Raw genomic sequence first — 22,571 nt, forward strand, 5'->3', positions numbered from 1 at the left:
GGAATTGAGCCAATCATTCTCTTCCCCTTTGATTCAAAATGGGCCCATCCCATACCCATTTAATTAAGACCAGCCCACTCTGTCCAATTATAAGCTAGAGCACATCTCTTCATTAAAATTGAATATAGAACAGCTCCCTTTGTTAAAAAAACGATACCCCAAAGAACTTAAGACTCCCCAATGAATCTATTTCAACACATATGATAATTTTCTTTTCTTTTTTCTTAATTAATTTTTTTGAAATATTAAAATAAATAAATAAATAAAAACAAAAAACAAATATTTACATGAAAAGGTTTTATCACCCTAATTCGAAACCTGAGGCATATACAATGGAATCTCTTGCACTGTATATGCTTCTAAAGGTTCCAAATAGATTTTCAACCTATAACCATTCACAACAAACGGTGGAGAAGAAGAGTCAACTCTCTGAATTTTAATGGCTCCATTAGGTTGAATTGCTCGGATCTTGTAAGGACCAGTCCACTTGGACTTCAATATTCCCGGCATGATTTTGAGCCTTGATTGGAATAGGAGAACTTTTTGGCCCACTTCAAACCACTTTCTTCTCAAATTTTTGTCATGCTGTAACTTGGTCTTTTCTTTGTAGCACATCACGGCAACATATGCTTCTAGGAGAAATTCCTCAAGCTCTTGGAGTTGGAGCTTTCTCTCCTCCTCACACTTGCTCGATTCCATACTCGTCTTTTGAATGGCCCATTAAGCGCGATGCTCACTCTCTATGGGAAGGTGGCACATTTTGCCGAAAATGAGGCGATACGGCGACATCCCAATTGGCGTCTTGTACGCTGTGCGGTAAGCCCATAGTGCGTCATCTAGTCTCGCACTCAATTGTCCTTGACTGATTCACCGTCCTCTCTCACACATGCTTGATCTCCCAATCGGAGATCTTGGCTTGGCCGTTGGATTGTGGATGATATGGGTAGCGATGATACACACCATATGTCTTCATCAAAGCATTAATTGTGCGATTGCAAAAATGTATACCTTGATCATTTATGATGGCCTTTGGTACCCCATAACGGCTCAAAATGGTAGACTTAAGGAAAGAATAATGGGATTTTGGGGCATCTCATCTCTAGCCTAAAGTCTTCCCATAAATTGACAACGAGAGAAAATCCATAAGCATCACGATGAAGTGTCGGCCAAAAGAATCCACTGTCCAACACCTTCCCCATTGTTCTCTTTGGTCCAAAGTGTCCCCCGCATGCTAATGAATGACAATGCAGTAGTATGTCTTCTTGATCGGGCTCAAGAATACACCGTCGAATTACTTGATCGTCTCCCACTCACCAAAGGTATGGATCATCCCAAAAGTAGTATTTGCTCTCGCTACGGATCTTCATTCTTCATGCCTCCGAACCATAAGCTCAGTTCCCTGTCAAAATAGCATCTTCTCATACAAATATTCAACTAAATAAGTGCGAAAAGTGATTAAATTCAAGTGATGAAAACTAGCCTATCATCCATTTTTGTAACTGATGCAGATTATCTAAGTACGTATGTCTTAATAATGCAAAATCTTTGTTCAGCCATAAGAAACATTGTTAGTGAGCACATATTTGCTTGGAAATAACTCGCAACTATATGTGGGAACTTTTACCGCCAAAAGTCTTTCCGAGCATAATCAACATGCTCGAAAAATGCTCGCCAAATTAACATGTTTCAAAGATTCCGACCAGTGCTCGGAAAGTTTTTCGGAATTGACCAAATACCCAGAAAAAAAAAATTTGTAGTGGGTGTACATTAACTTGACCTAGTACCCAACTGAATATTAACTAGGCATGCATTTGTGTAATGAACTTGGATTGGAAAGACATCACTAGTATTTGATCTCATTTTATATCCTTCCAACGGTATGATAAGAAGAATGGAGTCCACTTATTTTGATTTGATCCACTCGTTAGATTTCCAATTGCACATATGAATTAATGTGCATGAGACAAAATTAAATTCTGTGTATCTATGTAACACAATAAAATATTTCGGCGTAAGCTCAAAACTTATTTTTAAAATAATTTTCCTTGCAAATATTCAACAGAAGTTAGTTTAATTAGTATGAATGTATTTTAGTTATATTTTTATAATACGTTATACTCCTAATAAATTTGTATACTTTCAATTAAAATTCATGATTTAGATTTACTAGATGAATTTTGTAGAAATCAATTTAATTTAAAAAGATGGGTCCCGCACCATCTCTGCTGCGCTGAAATTTCAGCCTTTCATTCTTATTGAGTTATGTATATAAGAAAAATAGGATTGTGGGTAACATGTTACCTTATCCTCCTATCTTTTCCAATCTCTCTCTCCTCCTCAACGATGTAATTATTTCATCTTCCCTTCATTCATATTTTCATCGAGTTTAACGGCTACTTCTTGCTCACTGTTTCTTACAAATTTGTTTTTGAGTTTCACATTATATACATAATATACACACACATACAAGTAACCAAGCATATAATTAATGGCTCCTAAAGCGGGAAAGACTAAACCTCACAAAGCCAAAGGAGACAAGAAGAAGAAAGAAGAGAGAGGTTGGTTTTTTTTACATTTTCTTGAAATTTTATAATCAATAAGGTGGCAAAATCATATTCATTCAAATTATTCTTGATTTTGTTTCTGCAGTTTTACCAACTGTGATAGAAATAACTGTAGAGACACTTGAGGATTCACAGGTGACATTAAAGGTATGTATTATGTTTCATTCAATTCCCCACTACAATGTGTTATTAATTTATGATGTTATACTTGAAATATTAAATTTTCTACAAAATATTTATCTCATCTCCAACTTGTCATTCAAATGCATGAACGTGCCAAGTAAAGAAATACATCATTCACTAATTTAGAAAATTCTCATTATTCTGCTTATTAGACCATCCACAACGCGTCTCGCGCCGGGCTCGCGTCTCGTCTCGGAGAGATGAGACCCCCGCGAGACGCATTGCAGCGGCCGTCTCGTCTCCAGCTCGCGACCGGCTCGTCGCGTAGCTCGTCTCGGAGAGACACGAGACGAGCTGTCTCGCCACGCGCCCGAGACACGTGGCACGTCCCCATGCGTGCGTGACGCCCACTCGCTGGCCCGCGAGTGGGCGTCGTCACTGATGACGCAATAATTCATTTTTTTTAAAAAAAATCGATTTTTAATAAAAAAAAATTTTTTTTTTTTCAAACGGTAATATTACCGTTAAATATTTATTTTCATTTTTTAAATTTTTAATTTTTTTACTCTATAAATAATTCTATTCCATACTCATTTCAAACACAAACACACATCTATTCCTCTCAAATCCTCTCTATCACTCCAATTTCCATCTTCAATCAACTCAAACAAATGGATCCTTTTGAGCAAATGCGTCAATTAATGGAACAATCACTCGAAGAAGATCGACGACGAGAGGCGGAGGAAGCCGCACCACCCCCACGACGCTCCCGGAAGTACATCAATCGGAACCGGGAGGAAGCCGCCGCACGGTTAGTACGCGACTACTTCTGCGATAACCCGATTTGGGGAGATACCTATTTCCGTCGCCGTTTCCGCATGCGGAAACCGCTATTTCTCCACATAGCGAATACTTTGGCGGCCAGGGAGGAGTTCTTCCGAGAAGGGTTCGACGCGGTCGGTCGTCCCAGCCACACGACGCTGCAGAAATGTACTGCAGCCATCCGGCAGCTTGCGACTGGACAAACGGCCGACATATTCGACGAATACCTGCACATCGGAGACAGTACTGGGCGCTTGTGCTTGCTCAACTTCTGCAGAGGCGTCCGGGCAGCCTTCAGTGACGAATTTCTCCGGAGGCCAACCACGGAGGATTGTCAGTTCCTCCTCAACCTGCACGAACAAGTGCACGGATTCCCCGGGATGCTTGGCAGTGTCGATTGCATGCACTGGCAATGGAAGAATTGCCCGGTGGCTTGGAGGGGTTCCTACACGAGCGGCCACAAAGGCACCCACCCAACCGTTGTACTCGAGGCCGTTGCCGACTACCGACTTTGGATCTGGCACGCGTACTTCGGGGTCCCTGGCTCGAACAACGACGTAAACGTGCTCCAACAGTCCGACCTCTTTACCGAAGTTTTGGATGGTAAAGCGCCGGCCATCAACTTCGTCGCCAACAACCGACGGTATAAAATGGGGTACTATCTCGCCGACGGCATCTACCCGAAGTGGCCGACCTTCGTGAAGACGTGCGGCAGGCCAGCGAACCCAAAGCAGGCTCTTTTTGCGCAGAAGCAGGAGGCTGCGCGCAAGGATGTGGAGAGGGCGTTCGGGGTTCTCCAAGCGCGCTTCAACATCATCAAAGCCCCGGCTCGTTCGTGGTTCATGGAGAGCATGGTCGACATCATGTATACGTGCATAATCTTGCACAACATGATTGTCCGAGACGAAGGACCCGATGCCGGAAATTGGTTCGACCCCGAATCCCCCGGAAGCTCAACTGCAAGTAGTCCGCCGCGAAGTGGAGCGCATCCATCTATACAAGAACGGTTGGCTATTCGGGCAAGGACACGCGACTCTAGCGCCCACACCCAACTCCAAGAGGATCTAATTGAGCACATTTGGGAAAACTTTGGCGGAGAATATTAAATTATGTCATTTTTATTTTTTTAGAATTTTAATTATGTCTTCGCTTTTTTAATGTTAAGTTGTAATATTGTTTTAATTTTAATAAAGTGTGTTTGTTTAAATTGAATTGGGTTTTAAAAAAAATTATAAATTAAATTGAATGAATAGTAATTAAGAGACGGTATAGAGACGGTTAAGAGACGGAGCGTTGCAGGTTCCGTCTCTTAGTTAAGAGATGGAGGAAAAAAGGACAGTGGGGCCCTCAAATAGTGCTCAAATAGTAGTTAAGAGACGGTTTAAGAGACGGTATATAGTTAAGAGACGGTTTAAGAGACGGTATAGAGACAGCGTTGTGGATGGCCTTAGACTTTTCTAATTAAATTGATTTTTTTTACTGTATTAGTACAGTCCAACGCCTACATTGGTGACATGTCGTGTTCGTAAATTTAATTACGGCCACCGCAATTTCATTTTAAGATAAAAATACATTTCGCCAATCTATATGTTTTCACATTATTCATGAATTTACTATTGACCAACCTACCATTGTGTTAGGTGATATTTAAATGTGATATTATTTATATTAAGATAATTGTTTTTTAGTGCTCAAAGATCGTAGATGTGTTATGTGATATTAATTATATTAATGAATGTAATTGAACATTAACTAGTAGTACAATTTTAATTATCATCAGTAATTGTCACCCACAGGCCACAAGAGACTCTTTAGTCTAAAATACTTTCATTTTATTTCTTATTTAACTATTCCTTTTTTTGGTAAATCTACCATTGTGTCAGTTGAAATTTTCACCGAATTCACGGTGATACCGCACTCATATTCGTAAGTATAAACGAAGTGATTTATAGTGCTCAAGAGTTGTTGATAATGCAAAAGCGCGTGAATATCAACTTTTTATTGCTCAAAGATAGTAAGTAGGTGCCTTTTCTACCTCTTGTAAATTGAATACTTTTCAATTTTGGGAAATGAAGTCGTCAACATTTTTTTGTCGACAATTCTACTCTTAACAATCGTGTCATTAACCCCCTAGCTCGTACAATATTTTATACTCCAGTTTAGCTTTCTTTTTTTTTCTTTTTTATGGAACATCAAATATTTTTTGTACTCCGGTTTAGCTCTTTGTACTTTTGTTTCCTCGATTAATAGGCTTATACTATCTTTTAAAATATCAAATGTACACTATTTTTGTGAATATGTGCATAAAAATACTAGCACTAATTTTTACTACGATATTCATAATTTAATACAGATGTAAAATGCACGGAATTTATCTGCTTTGTAGCAAATTTATTATTAATGTTAATTAGTATTTTGAATAAAAAATTATCTACGCATAACATCACATGTTTTATTTATTTTTTTCAGAAGAAAATATTTATTCACGAGAAGAAGACTCCCTAGTAAATTAATAAATAAAATTAAATATAGTTTTTTTTAACTCAAATGAGTATGTGGCATTATGCATCAAACGCCACTGTTTCAATGCTAATTAATGATGTATTTCTCTTCTTTCTCTCTGCATATATGTGCTGTGTGCATCTATTTCATAAATTACAATAGTATACTTGGTAACTATACTCACGTTGCAGCCTGGTAATGACATCTCGATATTTTATTTGCACATATATTTAAAATTAAGAATAACTTTTTTAAGTTGCTCCTCATGCATGCAGATATGTATATAATTGGTAAGAGCATCCACTATAGCATAGGCGCGCCTATAGCCTCGGAGGGGGCGACGGCGGGGCGCCTTATAGTGGGAGGGACGTCCGCCCTGGGGCGGACCGACGATCGGCGTTTTTGGGGCGAGGACGCGGCGGTCGCCCATAGCAGCGCCTATAGGCGCGACGGTCTATAGTGGGACGGCGTTCGGCGTGCCTATAGCCCCCTTCGAATTTTTTTTTCTTTCAAAAATTAACCCTATAATTACCACTTCTCCACCATCCATTTACACCATTTTCACACACTCTTCCTTCATTCACTATCTACACTTTCACTCTCTAAAAATGCACGGTGGAGACGACGAATCACCCGGGTCGCATGAATCGAGATATGGCGGCAATCCTTCCCAGCCGTCGGAATATGGCGGCTATTCTTCTCAGCCGTCGGGATATGGCGGCTATCCTTCTCAGCCGTCGGGATATGGCGGCTCTCCGTCCCAGCCATGGTGTTGGAGTCAATCTCCCCCGCTGTGGGCATCGAGTCCAACTCCTCCACCATCTCAGTCGTGGAGGTCTTCTCCCACGCCCCAACCTTTGCCGAGGAATCTGACCCGCTCGGCGTTTGGAGATTACAGACCCAACCTCGACGCCCTTAACCATCCGCGTCCGGAGACCCCTTTCCAATCCAGCAGCTCTCCTTTCAATGACGCAGATCAAGACGCACTGGAGACGATGATGGGTCTGCTCAGTTCCGGCGTACCGGATACGCCTGTTGCGACGAGACTCAGGGGGTCCGATGGGGCTGGCTCGGGCAGTGGCGGTGGCGGCGGCGGAAGAGGTGGCGGCCGTCGCAGTGGCGGTGGCGGCTCGGGCAATGTCAGCGGGGGTTCGGGCAGCTGCTCAGTGGAAGCCGGAAACAGACGGGGTGTCCACTACACCAAAGCGGAGTCCATTGTTGTGGCGAGGGCGTGGGATGCCGCCACATCCGACCCCATAGTGGGCACCGATCAGACCGAGGTGAGCTTTTGGAAGCGCGTATTGTTGGCCTACAACGAGTTCAAACCTCGCGGCGCCAGACCGCGTGACGCAGAACAGCTTCGCAAAAAGTGGTCTAGGATTCTGCCGGCCACCAAGCGGTTCGCGGGCATATACCAGAACAACTTGCTCCATGCGGAGAGTGGCCGCAGCGAAGCTGACGTGAAGGCACTTTCGATGGGCCAATACAACACACAGGGCTGGCCGAAGTTCACAATGTAGGAGGAGTATCTAGTTCTCGAGGACTGTCCGAAATTCAAGGCCATTTGTGCGTAAGAGCAGGCTCCTGCGCCGAAGCGGACAAGACACAACATTGACGGGGACTACAGCAGCGGCAGCGGCTCGCAATCGTTCGACCTGAACGACGAGCAAGCCGAAGAGCCCTCCGCTACACACTGTAGGCGCGCACGCCCTCCGGGACAACATGCTTCTATCCGACGCGCTAGAGAAGCTGGAATTTCCTCCCGCCGATCGTCGGCAGCGTCTGGATCGCGCACCCCGTGCCTATACCGCCGCCAAGGGTCCCTATTGCCAGCGAGGTCTTGAGGGATAACGTATATGTGCAGCTGATGCAACAAATGCATGAAGTCTGCAGCAAATACGAGGCCGCAACCGACCCGTTCATCAAGGATATATACTCCGACCTCATACGTCGGATCCATCGCCGTCTACGTTTGGCTGATGAGGGTCCTGGGGCAGCGGCGGCCGGCGGCAACGAGGGAGACGGAGAAGAAGAGGAGGAATCGGACTCCGCCACTTATTAGACGGTGGCGACGTTTTTATTTGTATTTTGTTTTAAATGTTCGTTGTATAATTTTACCTTTGCCAATACAACGAATATTCGGTCTCAATTACCTCGTTTTATAATTATTTCAATTCAGCTGATTTTAAAACTAAACAAAAAAATTAAAATGAAAATTGGTTATAAAATTTCGGGGCTATTGGAAGTGTCCGCCTATAGTGGCGGAAACAAAAATTTGGGGTTGTGGACAAAAAAATTGGGGCTGTGGACAAAAAAATGGGGCGGGGTTATTGGGGACGTCCGCCTATAGTGGATGCTCTAAGTCCATACCTCTAGGTGGTGTTCGGTTTCCTAGATAAAATAATACCAAGATATAATTTATGATTAAGTTTGTGTGATTATTTTAGTCATAGGGGATTAGCTCTGACTAATTATCTCATGATTATCCATCTAAGATTGAGCTGGATGACTAAATCTTATGAACTAAACACACTACTAATTTAATCCGAGATACAATCTTGCAAACCAAACACTCCTTAATAGTTAATCTTACTAAGTCTAAGGCCATCCCAACGTTGTCACTATACCGTCCCTTAAAACACTATTTGCGGGCCCCACTGTACTTTTTTACTCCATCCCTTAACTAAGGGACAGAACCTGCAACCCTCCGTTCATTAACCGTCCCTTAAATTACTATTCATTCAATTTCATTTTTTTTTTTTTTCACCAAATTCAATTTATAAAAAACACACTTCATTAAAAATAAAATAACATTACAACATAAAATAAAAAAACAACTTAACATTCAAAAAAATAAAAAAAGACATAATTAAAATCCTAAAAAAATAAAAATGACATAATTTAAAATACAATTTTATAGAAAATAAAAAAAAAACTACTCCTCCGGCGAATCATCCCCCGAAGGCGGTGGAGGTGCCCTGAGGCCACTTAGAGGCGGGATACCAAGTTGTGCCGCCATAAACATGACTCCGTTAAGCCAGGCTTCGTATTGGGTGGGCGTAAAGCGGGAAGTGTCTGCCATTGTGGCGGTCATATACATGGACATAAGGGAGTTCGAGGGTCCCCCCGAGCCCGAGCCCGCCTGGCTTGATTCGGCTCGGCCCCTCCTCCCTCTAGCCGCCTTCGCCGCATTTCTCCCTTGCGGCCGACGGCGCCCACGGGAGGACCCCCCGACATCGTCTGCCAGGGTCTCCTCCTCCTGCGAGGCAAACTCTTGTGGCCCGATGCCCGAACCGCCCTCACCAGACGAGTATTGGCCACTCGTCGTGTGCTTCGTGCGCTTCGAGGTCGAGCCCGAGCCCGAGCTGGACCGCACACCCCCGGCCCACCTTTCCTCGTCCCTGACGACCTCCCAAACATCGCCACATTTGAATTGTTTGCCGGTGTCTTCGTAGTAGACCCGCAAAGCCGACCTCAGAATGTCGGCTCCCGTGGCTCCGCTTTGGTATTGAGCCGCTTCATTCTTATAGATGCCGCAGAATCGTTTGACCTCTCTTTCGACTCTGTCAAAGTGAGCGCGGAGCATCTTATATGTGCGGCGGCGGGTCTTTTTCGGCTTAATCTCGTGGTAGGTCTCGGTGACCTTTTCCCAGAAGCACTTCCGGGGCTATTGATTCCCGATGATGGGATCGTACGAGACGCTGATCCAGGCGTTGTACACCGCCAGCGTTTCTTTGAGGCCGTATGGATGCCGACCTAGATCCCCCTCCTCCTCCTCCTCTGCCTCCGCCTCCGCCCTGGAGCCTCCCCTGCCTCGGCCTTCTTCCGGAGTGGGTTGAACCGGATAATCCTCCCGAATCTGGGATAATCCCTGCGAATACCGCGGGGCGGAGGGATGAGCGTATGCATCAACATCAAAATTGGGTGGTTGGTACCCCCCGGCGTGCCCGAACCCTGGGTGCCCGGCATCGAGCCCGGTGTCGATGAACCGGAACCACCCAATGTGTTGTACATGCTCCCCCAGTCGCCGAATGCGTTGAGATCCCACGCGCCGGAGCCGCCATCGCCGGACATTTTGTGTTGAGATGTTAGATGAAAATTGGAGAGGAAATGGAGATGAATTGGGATGAATAAATGTGTAGTTATGTGTGAAATGAGGATGAAATAGGAGTATTTATAGAGTAAAAAAAATAAAAAATAATAAAAAAAGGAAAAACGGCTCTATTAACGGTAATATTACCGTTTAACATTTTTTATTTATTTATTTATTATTTAATCCGATTTAAAAAATGAATTATTGGGTCAGCGTGACGATGCCAACTCGCGGGACGGCGAGTGGGCGTCACGCATGGCCTGGGAGCGCGCCACGTCGCCTCGGCGCGTGGCGAGCCGTCTCGTGTTTCGTCGCTGCGGGACAGGTTGCGTGACGGGCTGGTGACGGGACGAGACGCTGCAACGCGTCCCACTCCGGTTCCGTCACTGCAGAACGAAACACTGGCCACCCGCGTGACGCGTTGCGGGTGGCCTAAGTCTTAACAAAGAACTTTAAATTTCGTCTCAATATATATTAATTTGATATCTAATGGAATGAGTTTATTAGGCATGGTGACTTAATTTGTATAAAAAATCTTGCTTTTCTATTTTTATTTATCTTTTAAGATTAGTCATTTTTTCCATTATAAGTTGAGTCTTATTTTCTGCTAAAACATTTTAATCATTTTTATTTTTATTAATTCTGTCAATTTTATATTATTAAAATTTGTGTTTAAGATTAATTTTTCAGACAAAGAATGCATTATTTTAACAGCAATCTTCGAATTGCAGGGAATATCAACAGATAGAATACTAGATATCAGAAAGCTATTGGCAGTCAATGTTGACACGTGTTACTTAACCAATTATTCGCTGACCCACGAGGTATCTCTATCTTCTACTCCTTCCAGTACTAAAATCATTTTGCCAATTTTATATATTTCATAATAATTGAGTTATTTTCTTTTTTAGTTAAAGTCAACATTTTTCTTCTCACTTACTTTTCCATCTTTCTACTTTTTCCTCTCTTCTACTTTATTATCTTTTTATTTAATAGTACATTACACACATTTTTCTTAATTTCTATACCGAAAAAAATGCACCAACTATTATGAAACGGAGGGAACACTATTTGTGCATTTTTGCAATGCAAGTTAGACCAAATTATATTGCGAATTCGTACTACACATATTAGTGTTGTGGGTAAATAGCCAAAATTAGGGTTGGAACGGTACGGTATACCGCGCCGAAATGGTCATACCGCATACCGTATCGTACCGTTTTACTCTCTCCATCTGCCATTAGGAGTCTCATGTCTTGGCGGCACGGGTTTTAAGAAATGTTAAAAAAAGTGGGTGGAAAAAAGTTACTAAAATATACGTCACACTTGTGTATATTAGTTTTAAATTAAAATGTGAGTAGAATGAGTTAGTGGAAGGTGAGACCGTATTACCAAAAATGGTAAAAATGAACTGGGACTCATATTCACGGACAGACTAAAATGGAAAAATGAAACTCCTATTCGCGGACGGAGTGAGTATTAATTAATTTGGTTTTCACGGCAAATTAATAATATTAAAATTCATGGCTAAAGTGTGATGGTTCATGTACTATAATCACATATTCATAGTTATTAATGTTTAGATTATAAATTGGAAGAATGGGAAATACTCCCTCCGTCCGTGAATAAGAGTCTTGTTTTTTTACTTTAGTCCGTCCGCGAATAGAAGTCCCGCTTCACTTTCACAATAAATGGTATTAAGGTTCCACCTTCCATTAACTCATTCCACTCACATTTCATTTAAAACTAATATATTCAAGTGGGACCCCTAGTCCAATAACTTTTTTCCACCAACTTTTCTTAACATTTCTTAAAACCCGTGCTGCCAAGGAGTGGGACTCCTATTGACAGACGGAGGGAGTAAGATACAAATTCAAAGTAACGTCTAATAAAATTGAATCATTGTGAGGATTACAATCAATCAGTTTTTGTATATTACATCCCAATGATCCCATGAAAAAACTTAAAATTTGATAATCAAAAGCAATAGTACATTTTTAAGGGGTTACAAATAAAATCATCTAAAAATTAATGTATTTTTTGACCACGTTCAATGTCTGTCTACTTTTTTACAATATTATAAGTTCGTCTATAAACCATGTGGAACCGGCGATGAGATGACATAGATGGTCACCACGTAGAATTAATATCATTGAAAATTTGAACATACTAAAAACCTGAATTAATCAAAAGTTGGTATTGCCTTTATCCTATAAAAATATGCACACTTTTCATTTTCGTCTGTCCCATAAATATGTGCATTCTATTTTTAGAAAGTTATCCTAATTTATCACCTTTATATATCAACTTATTTATAACTTATACCACCATTAAACGCTCCTAATAATGTGAGTCTCACTATCAACTAAGGGTTCGTTTGATTGCCATGATAGAAAATAGCAAGATAGTTATCTTAAGATAACATTTTCGGGCCGAAAATGAGATAGTGTCTGATAGTATTTTATGATGTTGTTTGATTGACAAGATAGTGTTTTATAGATAAGATGTAAAATGACAGAAATGTCCTTGTTACTAAATATATTTGTATGTAAATGTGTATCTCTATTTTATGATTACGTTAAGTAAATTGGTGTTAATGGTGATGCTATCAACAAAATTATTAACGATAATCAATATTGTAACGATAATCAACAAATCATAATTAAAATGTCCCAAGAAAAGATGAACAAATTAAATTTTCCATTGAAAATTTGAAAAAAAGATTGATTTTGAAGAAATAACATTCTGACTTTTGAACTACTCTTCTTCTCCTCTCTCTTACTTTCTCAATTTTGTTTTAATTCTTATGCCACATCAATTGCCTATATTTTTATGGGATGGGGAGAGGATTTTTTTTACCACATTTAAAGCTCGTGATAAACTAAAAGTTGGTGTAGTTTTTAACTAATTATCCTATTGTTTTTATTACTTACGTATTCTCATAACTAATAAATAAATGTATTGGAATCAATACATTAATACTCATATTCCTATAAACAAAGATGTCATGTTAGTTTTGGTTTATGAAGTTGGACAGCTCGTCCTCTTTTGCATTTGAACATTTTGATTTATCAAAAAGTTTTGGTTTATGAAGCAATGCCTCCTCCATTGATATTTTTTGAAGCACCAGGACGACTATTTAATTGATGTAATTATGGCTCATACAAATATATATATATAATTAAAATTAATACAGAAATATAATACTATCATAATAACAATAACAATAACAATAATAATAAAATTAATAGTTTGATTTGACGACTCATGACCGGTGTGAGCTAAACTCTTTTGGAGAAATTTTGTGTTTAACACACCCTACCCTTGTGTATTTAGTAGAAATACAGAAAAGCTAACATATATGTTAACAGAATGAAATGATGGTAGTTGTTGTTATGTACATATAACTAAGTTTCGATTAATTGTTGGAGCTAGGTCCGCGGCGCAAGATTAAATGATTCGGTGGAGATTCTGACTCTCAAACCAACTCACCTTACCATTGTCCAAGGTATCTTGTTATACTCATACAATTACCTTAATTCCCTTGTTACACAATCTTTAAATTCCAATTTATTTTACTATAAACTCCTCCATATTTCCTAGTAGTAAAATTGTTTAATTGCAAAAAAAATGGGTGTATGATTCCATGCAGAGGAGTACACGGAACGGCAAGCTGTGGATCATATTAGACGGCTTTTAGATATCGTCGCCTGCACAACCTACTTCAGCGATTCACTCCGAACCGGATCAAAAACCGGGACTAAAGAATCCGGTTCACATGATGCTGCTCCTGATTTCTCTCCTAATCCCAAATCCACCGTTTCGCCCAAGTCCAAGTCCGGGAAGCCGGATGCAGCGTCGGTGTTGTACCCTCCGCCAAGCCTAGGGAAGTTCTACGACTTCTTCTCTTTCTCTCACCTCACTCCACCTATTCAATGTGAGCTCTTTGTGTTCGACATTTTGCTTTCTATTTCAGTATGCATCTGATTTTCATTTGATTTCATCAGCGCCTTGTATGTTTGTACGACGTTTTGAACTCTGCTATGATGTGGTGGCTCGAGTTTGATGTATTTTTTTAAAATTTGTAATTCTGGATTAACGAACAAGCTATTGCGTGCGTATATTGTGTATATGCACAAGTTTGATTTGTTTTCCTGATATGTTCTACTTCTATTTGTATAGCATCCATTTGCTAACCAATTAATCCTCAATGTCAATGTTGCAGATATTAGGAGATCAAGTCGACCGTTCCTTGAGGAGAAAACAGATGAGGATTTGTTTCAAATTGACGTTAGCATCTGGAATTACTTGCTCACAATATGAATTTCTGATATTTTTCTCTTGCTGCATGGGGCAGATTGTCTGAGATAGTTTTTTTTTTTTTTGCCATCAATTTTGGAATGTAGGTGCGGATTTGCACCGGGAAGCCAACAACAATAGTTGCCTCTCGAAAAGGTTTTTATCCAGCCGGAAAGCGTAATCTTGTAAGCCACTCATTAGCCGGTCTTTTGAAGCAGATAAGCAGAACTTTTTATTCTGTAAGTGAAGACAAACTTTATCCTGTTAAGCTTCTCCTATTCTCGAAATTCTGCAATTCAAATCTGTTTGCATCAGTCTATTCTCTGAAGTTCATCTCCTTCTGTTATACCTATTTGGCTCAGGCATTTAAGGCTCTGATGAAAGCTTTCACCGAGCACAACAAAGTGAGTGATTTAGAACTTAAAAACCTAAAATGATTTTGTGGATACATGAATAACGTTACCTGTAATCTCTCAGTTTGGGAATCTTCCATATGGTTTTCGAGCAAACACTTGGTTAGTACCCTCTGTTGTTTCTGAGAATCCCTCTATATTCCCTCCCCTTCCTATTGAAGATGAGAGTTGGGGAGGAAGTGGAGGCGGACAAGGAAGAGACGGGAAGCACGACTACAGGCCATGGGCAAAGGAGCTCGCTATCTTGGCAGCAATGCCATGTAAAACATCTGAGGAGCGTCAGCTTAGAGATAGGAAAGCCTTTCTCCTTCACAGTCTACTTGTTGATGTTTCGGTTTTCAAAGCTGTTGCTGCTATAAACCATCTAATAGAAAACAATCAGCAGTCTGCGAGTTATCCTGGTTCATCAATATTACATGAGGAAAGAACTGGAGATCTACTCATTAGCGTAGCAAAAGATCCCCGAGATGGAAGCACCAAGTTGGATAGCAAAAATGATGGGAGCAAGGTTCTTGGAATTACGCATGAAGAAGTAACTCAAAGAAACTTGCTAAAAGGCATAACTGCTGATGAAAATGCAACCGTACATGTTTGTCTCAGTAACTATTAATTTTTCTCTTCTATTTCCCGGCAATGTGTGAAGTTATATTTCTTACTGTGAGATCATTGGTCCATACAGGATACTTCTACTTTAGGTGTTGTCATTGTTAGACATTGTGGGCACACAGCCATTGTTAAAGTTGCAGCTGTGGTAAATTGGAATGGCGAACCCATTCCTCGGGATATTGACATTGAAGACCATCCTGAAGGAGGAGCCAATGCTTTAAATATCAATAGGTTAGTAGAGATAGTTCTACTTGATATTTGTATATTTTTCAGATTCTTCTAACTTTGGAAAAAACATTCATGCTGTTCAAATTCCACATTCATAAAAAACTGAGTTTTTTAGCTACAAACATACTGTGACAGAGTTATGTGATCCTGGACTAATGAATCACTCTGTTTTTTATTTATGTTTCCAGCTTGAGAATGCTGTTGCACAAAGCCACACCCCAATCACCCAACACGGTTCAAAGAGTTCCGAATGCTGATCTGGAAGAATTACGCTCCAGTTGGCCTTTGGTAAGGCAGGTGCTAACCGAGAGTCTAAAGACACTTCAGGGTGATGATTCGACACTTAAAAAATCCATTAGATGGGAGCTTGGTGCATGTTGGGTGCAACACTTGCAAAATCAGGCTTCAGGTAAAGATGAGGCTAAAAAGAATGAAGACGTCAAAGTTGAGCCAGCTGTCAAGGGTCTTGGGAAGAACGGTGGATTGCTGAAGGATATAAAAAAGAAGTCAGGCGATCAAATAAATAAATCTGACCCCAACAAGGAAATTTCTGCTAATTGCTATTCTGATTCAAACAAGGACATTGAAAAAGATGACAAAGAGATTATATGGAAAAATTTGCTTCCCGAATCATCATATTTGCGCCTTAAAGAATCAGAAACTGGTCTTCACCTTAAGGTCGCCTTTCTGCTTTGTCATAAAGTATATTTTCTGTTTTGTTATTCTTAATCAGGTTTACATCTCTCAAGAGGTGATTTGGGAAGTTCATAATCTAGAAAGGTTCTTTTGGAATTGTAACAAGTTGAAACAAAACCTTTTGATTTATAAATAGTGGAAAATTTAACACCTAATCTATCCGGAAATTGGTGGTTGCAGTCACCTGAAGAGTTGATTGAAATGGCACACAAATATTATGCTGAAACGGCCCTTCCAAAATTGGTAATCTTTTATTCAGAACATATCTTTAACCTGAAGTTGAACCTCGGAACTGATATTTATTATTTTCTTCAATTTTCTTCTGACAGGTTGCTGATTTCGGGTCACTTGAACTTTCACCAGTTGATGGTCGGACGCTGACAGATTTCATGCATACCAGGGGTTTGCAGATGTGCTCCTTGGGCCGTGTGGTAATTTCATTTGGTTTTGTTGTTTATCTATAGTTGATGTCCTGATTGCTTTCCACTGCATACTCCTTGTCCATCTAAAATGTCGACCCACTGTACATATTAGTTGGTTTAAATGTCACATGCATCTATAACCTGGATATTTTCCACTTATAGAAGCATACCATAAGTTTTGGGGAAAAAGCAGGATTTGCCAGGCTCAGGAGTTTTGTGCTTCAATTTTTGATGTATGTCATGAATTGCTAACATTGTTCCTCTAAACTTCTCAAATGCTATGTTTAGGCCTATGATGACTTTTTCCACCACTGTTTGCCTTTTGCCAGTCTCACATTATGTGTTGTTGTTAACTCTCGTAGTTTTTCCCCAACCTATTTCCTTTTGAATCATCCTTATCAGGTTGAACTAGCAGACAAGCTCCCTCATGTTCAGTCCCTTTGTGTTCACGAGATGGTTGTTCGAGCATATAAGCATATCCTTCAGGCTGTTTTAGCTGCAGTTGATGATATTGTTAATATGGCTTCATCTATTGCTTCTTGTTTGAATTTGTTGCTGGGGACACCTGCTGCAAAAAGCGGCGATGCAGATGTAAATAATGATGATGAATTGAAATGGAAGTGGGTCGAGACATTCCTTTTCAAAAAGTTTGGCTGGCAATGGAAGGATGAGGCACGCAGTGATTTAAGAAAGTTTGCTATTCTTCGAGGACTCTGCCACAAAGTAAGCTAATTTAGATTGCTTAGCTAAGAAGGTAGCTACTAATTTATTTATTTTCAGACTGGGCTTGAACTTGTTCCAAGAGACTATGATATGGACTCTCCCTTCCCATTCAAAAAATCAGATATAATCAGCATGGTGCCTATTTATAAAGTAAGCTGTTAGTATTCATTTGAAAAAATTCAAAATATTTATTCAGAGGATGTTTCAAGTAGTTCTCATAGAATTTGTTTTCCAACAGCACGTCGCTTGCTCATCTGCTGATGGACGCACACTTCTGGAATCATCGAAGACTTCCTTGGACAAGGGCAAACTGGAGGAAGCGGTTAATTATGGAACAAAGGTAAGTTCATACCCCTGTCCTTGAGAGGCTTTAGATAATGATCAAATTATGCTCAGGAGTGAGATAACAACTATAATAATTATTTTCTCTTTTGTAGGCACTCTCGAAACTGGTTTCTGTCTGTGGCCCTTATCATCGAATGACAGCAGGGGCATATAGTCTGTTGGCTGTGGTGCTCTACCACACAGGGGATTTTAATCAGGTATGAGGATTCAATCCATAACAATGAAGAGTCCCTGATTAGCTGATAACATAATAATATTAATATTCTAGTAACAGTATATGCAAAATGTTGAGCCAAGCATGTAATGTCACAGAAAAGGGCAATCTTAACACTCTTCTCCATTACATCTGCAGCTCAAAGAAACACCCATTCTTTTGCTGAACTATGTTTCGTGCACTTTAATTTGGACAGCGCTGTGCATGCCAAAAATCTTTTAACTTTAATATAGTTTTGTTAATAAACTTCTGATGTAATTGTTTTATCGTATGAACAGGCCACCATTTACCAGCAAAAAGCTTTAGATATCAATGAGAGAGAGCTTGGTCTGGATCATCCAGACACAATGAAAAGCTATGGAGATTTAGCTGTCTTCTACTATAGACTCCAACACACTGAGCTGGCACTGAAGTAAGTAAAGATATTCTCTGTATCTTTGCATTATGGCCCTTCTACATGTACACATATAATATCACCATATATGGAAACAAGGGAACATGAAAGCATCAGATGGCTAAATCATAGAATTTCTGGATATCCTTAATTATATTTTAACTGAACTAATTTTTTTTCAGATATGTCAACCGTGCATTGTATCTACTGCATCTAACTTGCGGTCCTTCTCACCCAAATACTGCTGCCACCTATATCAACGTAGCTATGATGGAAGAAGGTCTGGGGAACGTCCATGTTGCTCTTAGATATCTCCATGAGGCTCTCAAGTGTAACCAAAGACTTCTGGGAGCTGATCATATACAAGTAATCTCTTTTTTTTGTGTTTTTTGCATTGTAAAATGATAAACCTTCGTAATAGAGGTCTTCCAATAGGAAGATGAGGGAAACTATTGCCTAATGGCGACGCCTAGAAGGCATAAGTTTTTTTATATACTGAATCTCCGCCTTTTCATTACTTGTTTTTTCCAGACAGCGGCTAGCTATCATGCTATTGCAATCGCTCTCTCGTTGATGGAAGCATATTCCCTAAGTGTTCAACACGAACAGACCACACTTCAGATACTGCAGGCTAAACTAGGATCAGAAGATCTACGTACACAGGTAATGCTCTTGTCTGATCATTAAAGAATGACTTTTGGTGGTGACCCTTTTCTTTACCTTGTCCGAAATCTCTACAGGATGCAGCTGCATGGCTAGAATACTTCGAGTCCAAGGCGCTGGAGCAGCAAGAAGCTGCACGCAATGGAACTCCAAAACCAGACGCCTCTATTTCTAGCAAAGGCCATTTGAGGTTGAAATTCCATTCTACTTATTTCTAAATTTAAATACACATGTTTTTTTGTCACGTTGCACGACAGAAATAGTTAATGGTGGTTCCGTCTCACACTACAGATGAATGAAAATGCCGTAAAATTATGCAGAAAAGACATTGTTATTTTGTTTAATGAGTTCAGTAGTTGATGGTTGGTCCGTCTCTCACTACAGATCAATAAAAATGTCTTAAAATTATGCAGAAAAGACATTGTTGTTTTGTTTAATGGATTCAGTAGTCAACATTGATTCGAAAAGCTGATTTGCAAAATTTTTGTTGTTCATCTCTGAAATTAGTGTTTCGGACCTTTTGGACTACATAACCCCTGATGCAGAGATGAAAGCAAGAGAAGCCCAAAAGAAGCAAGCTCGTGCCAAGGTTAAAATCATGTTTCTAATAAATTTTGTTATTTTTGTCTTCTGTGGCATTCCGTGACCAAGGTATCATCTTTGTTGTACAGCTTAAGGGAAAAGTTAGTCCAAACTCAGAAACAGTGGATGAATATCAAAATGGCGAGCTCACATTGGAAAGTGAACCTGTTGCAGAGAACTCCAGTGATAAAGAAAATAGATCTGGATTGGAAAACAAATTTGAGCCTCAATTTGTGGACACGATTAAGAAAACCGATTCATTTCTAGAAGATAAAACATTGTTGGACCAAAATGATAGCATTGGGAAGGAGGATATCTGTGAAGAAGGATGGCAAGAGGCTAAGGGGCGCTCTCTTATAGGCCGCAGGCCCTCTGCTTCCAAGAGGCCGAGCCTTGCAAAATTGAACACCAACTCTCTGGTTGCTTCTCATCCGTCTAAGTCCAGAGGTAAACCAAGTAGTTTCAGCTCTCCTAAAACAAGTCCAAATGAAGATGTAGCTTCATCTGGCCCAGCTCCACAGGGTCCTAAAAAGTTTGTCAAGAGTGCTAGCTTAAAGCTAAAGCAGAACGATCCTTCTACACCAGCTAGTAGTGCCAAAGCAAAATCGGCCAATGCAAAATCAGCTCCTAATACTCCAAGCCCAGCTTGTGGTGAAGTTGCTAAAGCTTCTATTGCTAGTTCAGTAAGTGTCCATGCTGCTGGAAAGCTTTTCTCATACAAAGAGGTAGCTTTAGCTCCACCAGGTACCATTGTTAAGGCTGTTGCGGAGCAAAATTATGGGGAGAGCTCTGCAGAAGAAAATCTGCAGCTGATCAAGGAGACGAATAGGCCCGATCCAACAGTATCAATATCAAAGAAAGTGGAGGCAGATCATACTCAAAAACTTGTAGTTGAGGTAAGTGAGATGAATAGAAATAGAAAGGAGGAAGATCAACATGCGACTAAAGGTGCTTTTGAAAATTCCAATGATACTGTAACTGATAGTGAACTAGAAATGACAGTTCAAATAGTGGAAGCTGACAATGGGCACGAATCAAGCTCAGGACCTGAAACGCAAGTGATGACCGATCTTGAATCTCCATCAGACTCTAGGGGTACTGGCACTCAGTTGGAGGTTCATAATGCCTCTGGTTTGAAAGAAAAGGTGGAGGAAGAGAAGAAGGCTGATTCATGTAACGGAAATGAAAGTGTAGGTTTGCTGACAGATGAGGAAGCGAACCAAGTTAATGGAAGTGTTGCTCCGTCGCCCACTGAAGCTGAAAAGCAAGTTGATACAGAGATTTATAAGGAAATATCCAAGAAATTATCTGCTGCAGCTCCTCCATATACTCCGTCAACAGTTCCAGTTTTTGGCTCTATAACCCTACCTGGCTATACAGAGCACGGTGGAATATTGCCACCTCCAGTGAATATAGCACCTGTGCTTACAGTTAACCCTGCCCGTAGATCACCACATCAATCTGCTACTGCTAGAGTTCCATATGGTCCTCGCCTATCAGGTGGCTATAACAGATCTGGTAGCCGTATCCCACGGAATAGGCCTGCTTTCCACAATGCTGAAAACAATGGGGACCCAAATCACTTCAACCCTCCAAGAATAATGAACCCACATGCAAATGAGTTTGTACCTGGTCAATTATGGGTTACAAATGGCTATTCTGTTTCCCCAAATGGTTATATTGCTACACAAAACTGTGTTCCTTTTACCTCTCTGTCACCAAATGGGGTAGCAACGGCACATGATGGCTTCCCACCGTTACCAAATGGTACACCCGAAACTCAAGATGGCCTCCCACCGTTACCAAATGGTACACCCGAAACTCAAGATGGCCTCCCAGTATCTTCAGTAGATCCAACAGATTCTCCTGCAGAAGAGAATACTGAAGCTGATGAAGAAGTCAGTCATTGTGCCATGTCAGAGGGGAATAGACAGAAATCATCAATCTACTCAACAACCATCCATTCAGAAACAACAAAAGTACAGGAAAATGTTAATGAAGAAACTCATTCTGAACAGACAGTAGAGAATAATGATTGTCAACCTGCAGGAGAGTGTACCAATGCAGATGCAGAATCTCCAGATCTTAGGAGTACGGACACGGTGGCTGTAGAAGGAAAGACAATCAAACGTTGGGGTGATTACAGTGATGAAGAAGCAGATGTTGCTGAGGCAGCAAATTAGAAGGCTTTATATATTTAGTTAGACAAGTCCCCTCTTAATCAGAGAACGTTTCTTCCCTCTTGGTGAAAGTTCTGTATGAATCCAGGAGATGCAGTTTGATATCGTTCTAGCTCATTTGTTGAAACATCATCAAGTCAGGCATTCAACAGAGAGTTTTGATTTTGAAGAAGTGATGCAGCAATCTGCCGACAGCTCAAACACTTTTCCGCGCCTTGCTTCAAGTTTTGTAATATTAAAGTTTTGAAGAGACACTAACTCCTCTTGTAATAACTGGACATAGATTCCAATGCTGCTTTTGCATGAAACTGCTCATTTTCAGCTTCCCTACAAGTAGGAAAACTTAAAAGAGGAAACAAACAATAGGGGTTTGAGTTAGCCTCTAGAATCTCTCTACATGGTTTAAAGAAATTTACGGGCAAAATATCAGGCAAGCAAGCTGCACCGGGAGTCCATGATCATGAATAAGGCGGCGGTGCAATGAGCTGTGAGCAACGCCGGTAGAAGAAGCGCAGCGGCAGTAGGGGTGGTCTGCAAACTATCATGAGGGAGGGCCCAAAAAGAAGCAGTGGAAAACGCCAGAAAATTGTAAGTACAATTCAACTAACTAAATGCCTGGAACATTTTCTCTAATTCATCATCCAAAAAAATACTAATGCACAGTTTTCAGCAGAAACAATGTTAATTTTTTAAAATGAAGGA

The 22,571-nt window shown here is 40.6% G+C and overlaps 2 protein-coding genes across 2 annotated transcripts; one reads left to right on the forward strand and one right to left on the reverse strand.

The window, feature by feature from the left end:
- Window positions 1-306: 306 nt before the first annotated feature.
- LOC121796893 lies at window positions 307-699 on the reverse strand. The gene has a single exon (XM_042195661.1). The coding sequence runs from the start codon at window positions 697-699 to the stop codon at window positions 307-309; it is 393 nt and encodes a 130-aa protein (XP_042051595.1).
- A 1,619-nt stretch (window positions 700-2,318) lies between these two features.
- Window positions 2,319-22,247, forward strand: LOC121795732 (protein TSS-like). The gene is made up of 23 exons (XM_042194331.1): window positions 2,319-2,558; window positions 2,650-2,711; window positions 10,836-10,928; window positions 13,540-13,612; window positions 13,757-14,041; window positions 14,330-14,394; window positions 14,511-14,642; window positions 14,766-14,807; window positions 14,881-15,405; window positions 15,496-15,653; window positions 15,839-16,328; window positions 16,527-16,589; window positions 16,676-16,777; window positions 17,171-17,491; window positions 17,549-17,641; window positions 17,730-17,831; window positions 17,929-18,033; window positions 18,329-18,462; window positions 18,627-18,810; window positions 18,976-19,107; window positions 19,185-19,297; window positions 19,615-19,696; window positions 19,779-22,247. The coding sequence occupies exons 1-23, from the start codon at window positions 2,489-2,491 to the stop codon at window positions 21,870-21,872; spliced, it is 5,520 nt and encodes a 1,839-aa protein (XP_042050265.1). The 5' UTR covers window positions 2,319-2,488; the 3' UTR covers window positions 21,873-22,247.
- The last annotated feature ends 324 nt before the right edge of the window (window positions 22,248-22,571 follow it).

This window comes from Salvia splendens, chromosome 3, assembly GCF_004379255.2.
Source record: "Salvia splendens isolate huo1 chromosome 3, SspV2, whole genome shotgun sequence".
NCBI lineage: Eukaryota > Viridiplantae > Streptophyta > Magnoliopsida > Lamiales > Lamiaceae > Salvia > Salvia splendens.